A 6,411-nucleotide genomic window follows, 5' to 3' on the forward strand; every position below is an offset into this window, starting at 1 on the left:
GTAACTGACTAAGAATCAGTAGGGCCCGAATCTCATTATCAAATGTTATCCCAACTGAGGCGAGTTGATCTGACAACTCGTTGAAATTATTCAAATGCTTGCTAAAACTTTTACCTGCAAACATGCTCAAAGTAAATAATCTTTTCATGAGATGTACCTTGTTAGCGGCTGACGGCTGCTCGTACATATTAGAAAGTGCTTTTATCAGAGATTAGGTGGATGATATATGCTTGATATTGAATGCCACAAACTTTGACAATGTCATTCTGATGGCTCCAACAGCTTTTTGATCAAGCAACTCCCACTTATCCTCATTCATAGATGCTGGCTTACCCTTCAATGGTAAGTGCAATTCCTTCCCAAACAAATAATCTTCTATTTGCATCTTCCAGAAACCGAAATTGTTGCCGTTGAACATTTCGATTTTTGAGCTCTTTTGATTTGACATCTTGATTTACTGATCTAGAGATGAAATTAGTTCAAATGGATAGCACGGTTGGATCTAGAACAGTCGAAAACCTTAGAAATGGTTCAAGTCATTCGAAAAATGGATTCAAAACAACTATGAAAAGCTCGGTCAAAGTTTAGGTCAAACTGGTCAACGCTGACGTGGCACTGGGCCCTTGTTGATGTGGTAGTGGGGTCCACCTACTAATGAAGCGGTGGGGTCCATGTACTGACGTGGCAGATGCGCTGGCGTGGCGCTGACAAGGCATTGCTGACATGGCCGAGTTCTGAGGTGGCAGGTCGGATATAGATCTGGGTTTGGGTCGGGTTTTCGGATCGGGCTGAGACGGTTCAAGCGAGGAAGACAAGTGGGGCGTGTGAGCGACAGGTCACCGGCGTGTGGCAAGACGTTCTACTTTGGTGAGGCGCATGTGCCTCTGTTTGAGCTCCGGTTTGCATCGTTGGCTTCGTCTCAGTGAGGTGAAGGTGATGGTGGCCTCAAAATTCAATTTCGAGCCACTAGACAGAGCTCTGTTTTCGATTTACAACTCCAATCTGGCTTTTCCTGCTCCAACCGGGTTTTGATACCATTTGTTAGGACCCTGTAAGCAACCAGAAAATTATGAACACTAGAAATTTATGTGGTTCGGTTAATATCGACTTACGTCCACGGAGCACACCACAAATTCACTAAAATCGCCGAAAAAATACAACTCTCTTCTTCCTCTCACTTTCTTCCTCCTCTCTTTCTTCTCTATGCTCTCTGTACATTTCACAACTCTCCACAACTCTCTATTATAGGGCTTTGGAATCAATTACAATTAAATACGATAAATCAAAAAAGAGAAGTTTCATCCATTTTAATTAAATGATGGATAAATGGTGGATAAATGATAGATAACAGCTCCAGCTTGCAACGTGTCTCCAACTCCTCAAGCGTCTCCAGCTCAGCGTCTCCTAGCTCCAGCACAACATGAGTCGCATGAGTTACATTAGCCTATATATATGCCAGAGAGTGGGTTTAGTGCAAAAGTGAATCAATGACATGCACGTAGTCTTGAAAGGCAATCTCTCCTCCGATGACCTCTCTCGTCCTGCTTGTGTTTGATTAATCAAGATGAATAATTTTTTTTATGTGCATGCACATAATTAATTAATCAACATGGAAAGATGTTATTTTTATAATTGCAATTACATATATAATGATATATAATTATTAAAACATTCATCTAGACCAAAGTGAAAGAAAATTTATTGATATGAAAATTCCTTCCTCCATTTCAAACTAATTATATATGCTCCTCAATTTGAGACCCAATTAAAGTCTAGTGTAATTTTAGCAAATTGAGTGCTAGAATTTTAGTGATTAGTTTTTTAAAATACAATATGTAAAGCGTACCAAATCAATGTTTGTTATATTTGAAGAAAATAAATTATGAATAAAATAAAATAAAAAGTTATATAGTGATTATAAATATAAAATTAAAAAGATGCATGATAGCGGTGCGCTCCAATACTAAATCATGAATCAAGATTAAAGAGTAACAAGACAATATGTATCATTAAATAAGTTAATGAATAAATTTATGCTAATTAAAATACATAAATCAATATAAAATTAAATTATTTAAAAAAGTTTCCACATATGTTTCAAATTTTATTGAGGTGGGAATAGAAATTAAAATTATCAATGTTAACATCTTGATTAAGGACATGAATCGTATTTTGCATGCATTAAAAAAATGCATATGATAAATAAATACATAATTTTTTTTTTAAAGAAATAGTTCCTAAGGTTTGGAATCAATCAATTACAAGTTGTTATGTTAATGTTTGAATCCATTGAAAAATCATAGTTGGCCGATCAAACAATCCATTGAAGAATCATAGTTGGCCAATCAAACAGTGAAGAAGTTTTTAAAGATAGGCAAATCAAAATGATGAGCGAGCAAGGGCGAGGAAAATAGGAACCATGACAGGAAAGGGCCACACGTTAGCCATAGGTGTGAAGTGTAAACTATGCAAATCTATGGCCACACAAATAGATAGATTGTGCACCCAATTACATTTAAACCAACTCAATGCTAATATATCTGGGTATGCCCAGAGTTTCATGTAAATACTAATTTTGATCAATACATTTACTCTTATGTTAAAAAAAATAAATAAATAACAGGCTACAATTTTATTTTTTTCTCTTATTGTCGAATATAAAATCTCAACAATACTTTTAACTTATTGACACCCTATAATTAACTAGTCACCACATCATTAAAGAATTAACCACTTAATATATTATTAAAGTTGTTTGTATAAAAGTCAAATAAATACGTTGAAAGAATGAAAATGTACATAAATGAAATCGCTCCATTTATGAATTTCCACCTCATATTTTCTTTAAAAGGAATTTGGAGAGATAGATATAAAAATAAAACTAAAAAATGACAAGTAATGATTGACTTAAATAATAAGGAGTCATTTATGAAGTTGATAATTTTAAAGTTATGTGTTGGATTCCATTATGATATAATAGATTAGCAGGAGACATGGATGATCACGACTCATAGGTCGCCAGCTAGGTAGGTACTGGGTAGCTAGCTAGCTAATGTAGTAGAGAGGATCCGGGACCTTGAAAGTCCGATTACCCGAATGAGAGCCCAGCAAATCACTCCACTGGTCTCCCACGTTCCCTACGATTCTGTATCCGCTCTCTTCCAGCTCCTTCCTCCTCCCCGACTTGTACGCCACTGCCGTCTTCCCCGACTCCGATGTTTGCCTGCGTTATGTAAGTAAATGATGGTATGGGAAGAGGGGGCCACCCCCAAATACATAATTAATTAATCATGATGATCATATTGAAATTGCTTACTTGAGGATGAGGTTTTCCCATGAATGGTAGCCCACGTTGTTGAGATTCTGCGTTGTGATCTGTCTTTGGTTTTCGGTTCTGCCCGTCAAGAACACCACCTTATACCCTAATTTCACCAATTGCTTATACAGCAGTATGACTCCAGGCACCGCCGGCGCCTTCCCTTCCATCACCCACTCGTTGATTGCCGTTGCGTTGTACGCCTTTGCCCTGACCCATCCAGTTGTAATGTCACGTCCCAATTATTTTTCCATCCATGATCATAATATTAATCAGAGTGTCAAATAATAATAATAATAATGGGACGGGTGTGTTCTGTATAAGAAGTAAATTGAAGAGGTGGATTATATTTTCCAGCATTGTCATTTTGACAAGTAGATTTAGACTATTATGTGACAAAGAAGTGTAATCACATAATCATGTCAAATACTGTTCTTAGCATGAAATTATTCAAAATTCAAAGGATTTTTTAGAAAGATGAAAGTATCTATTCTGCAGCTATTTGTTGAAAAATTTAGAAAGAAACGAGCAAAATTTTTTTAAAGAAAACTATTTCCTGTGGAAGTGTATGATAAGTGTTTATCAAATTTTTATCTTTGAATTAAATCAATTTCTTTATTGTCCTAAACTGAGAAGAGTTTTCCTACATTTTTCAAAATTTAGTAGGAGGATTAAGTTCATCTCTTTCCTTTTTTATTGTATTTTTTCTTTGAGTGGGAGGATGGAAGCCTCTTGCTTCTCACTTTTTTAATCTAAATTTACCTTCTTTTAGAAATAATAAGAACATTTGGGTGTATAAAGCTAGGGTGTAAGATTTCTAAAAATGTTTTTCTATTTAATTAAAAATCATTTTTAAGGTTACATATTTACTATTCTATCCCTGAAGCCCTCCATTCCTTCAGCTTGGGAGACTCAAATCTTGATCTTCTCCACAAAATAAGTGTTGAATTTGCCTTCAATGCGGAGATTTCACATATATTAAATTATAAATTGAAAATCAGAAATTAAATAATTTAAAATAAAAAATAAAATTTATGAACTATTTTTTTGTTCATGTTTTAAAATTTTTAAATGAAAAATCACGAACAATTAACAAGAGCGAAAAATTAAGGAGTTTCTAGCGGTGAAAAAGTTATAATAATTAATATATAATTACCCGAATGCGACATCAGAGCGAGCAAAATAAGGTAAATTGGAGAGAGAAGTTTCATCAATGTCAAAAACCCAAATGTCCTTGCCGTCTCCGGCGGGCTTGATGCTTTTGGCATACTGCACGGCGGCGTAGGCGACGGCGTTGCAGTCTTTCCGGTACTGGTGGCCCAGCATGTAGTTCCCTACGTACCCTTCGCACACCTCCGGCACTAATTTCCAGTCGCGTATGTTGTTGGTTTCCACGCCCAGCCGCCAACTAAGGCACGACACCCCCAGGATCCGTTGGCCGCCGGACCCCGAGCGCGGCCGGAGATGGTGAATCTGGTGAGGAACTCCGGCTCCGGCATCTGATAATGATGCTGCGCTGAGAATGGCAAGGAACACAAGAAGTGATGAGATCATTATTACTTTTCCTGGTGATGATGAAAACTCACTTAGGTCATTTTGGCAAGAGTTGCACTCCTAAGGAGGTGCTTTAAATAACCAGGGGCATGCACAATGCACAGTGGCTTTTCGGCAAAATTTTAGGATTAGTTTGGAAGAAGTAAATTTATTTTTTTTCCAAAAAAATAAAAGAAAATAAGAAATATATATTTTTTATTTTTCATATTAAAAATTATTCATCAACATCAACGAAAAAATCTTAAACTCTAATAGATGAATCAGTTATGTAATGCTTCAAAAAAATAATATGTATAAAAGTGTAATTAAAAAAATTATATCATTGATTAAATATTAATAAATTAAATTAATTAAATAAATAATATTATAAATCTATATAATGACAAAAGTAATATGTGTGTGTATATATATATCATGAGAGTCGGGAGCCCCAAGACCTTCTAAAGGAAAGCAACCAATCTAGGACCACATCTCCAACACAGGCCTTTCCATAACGGAGAATTCGGGTTCTTCAACCAAATGCTTTACCAGAGGAGGTCTTCGGGGACCGACTCTCGTGTGGTATCAGAGCCATGTTGTAACGTCCCTCAATTTCTTAACATAAAATGTAATATATGAGATAAAATGATCAACCCGAACCCGTGGGTAGCGGGGATATCTGTCAAACACAGCGAAAAACCTAACATCAGTAAACATAAAATCTCAACATCCAATCATAAAACATAATACCAGAGTTATTTACATTCCAAAATACTGTATTTATTTATCATCTTTCAAAAAGTCAAAAATGACACTAAGACCTTGCAACAAAAATCCCCTAGTCCTAGTTCAATGCTTACCCTTTTAGTAGGGAAGCTCCACTCACTCAACGGCGGCTTTGGCCCACCAGTTTCTCGGGGTTTCTTGAAAAATGTGTTAATGTTGGGGGTGAGACACTTCTCAGCAAGGGAAAATAAACTAAATATAGCTGTGTGGCAACATGAACATTTAAAGTGCTTATATAAATACAGTACATTTCATAATTCTGGAAATAATCATAATATCATACTGGATAATCATATACTTTCATATTTTCTAATAAATCATAACATACATAAGCATATGTTATAACTGATAATACTGAAAATACTGAAAACTTACCCAGAATGAATAGTTAGCTAATGTCATGTATTACCCCCCATGACGGGTTGTGCAGCCCGAAGGCGGGACCCGACAATGGCTGGCCGACCACTGCCGAATCAAATATGTCTATAAGTACGATGGGCCCGCCACACCCTGGTCTGGACTGCCACGTGGACGTGCACACTCTACTGAAAGCCACATCGACTATCCATTTCCTATCCTCTCGTGGGATGGCACTAATCTGACGTAGATATTTGATCTACATATATAGCTACGGTTCGAGCCCTGAACTGAACTAAACTAACATCCTGGTTGTAATAACATATAAATACATGAACATACATAACATCATTACGGCCTCGTGCCGAAAATATAGATACGGCTTCGCGCCAAAATCATAAATACGGCCTCGTGTCGAT

At 36.4% G+C, this 6,411-nt stretch overlaps 1 protein-coding gene across 2 annotated transcripts; it reads right to left on the reverse strand.

Annotated features, from left to right (window-relative positions):
- Window positions 1-2,902: 2,902 nt before the first annotated feature.
- LOC131164348 (acid phosphatase 1-like) lies at window positions 2,903-4,963 on the reverse strand. Of its 2 annotated transcripts, none has more exons than XM_058121471.1 (3): window positions 4,473-4,963; window positions 3,317-3,526; window positions 2,903-3,223 (listed from the first exon to the last, which is right to left on the reverse strand). In XM_058121471.1, the coding sequence occupies exons 1-3, from the start codon at window positions 4,868-4,870 to the stop codon at window positions 3,046-3,048; spliced, it is 786 nt and encodes a 261-aa protein (XP_057977454.1). In that variant the 5' UTR covers window positions 4,871-4,963; the 3' UTR covers window positions 2,903-3,045. The 2 variants fall into 2 exon arrangements, with proteins under 2 accessions (XP_057977454.1, XP_057977455.1); XM_058121472.1 differs by having other exon boundaries at window positions 2,903-3,210; window positions 4,473-4,926.
- Window positions 4,964-6,411: the final 1,448 nt, after the last annotated feature.

This window comes from Malania oleifera, chromosome 9 (genome assembly GCF_029873635.1).
Source record: "Malania oleifera isolate guangnan ecotype guangnan chromosome 9, ASM2987363v1, whole genome shotgun sequence".
Taxonomy (NCBI): domain Eukaryota; kingdom Viridiplantae; phylum Streptophyta; class Magnoliopsida; order Santalales; family Ximeniaceae; genus Malania; species Malania oleifera.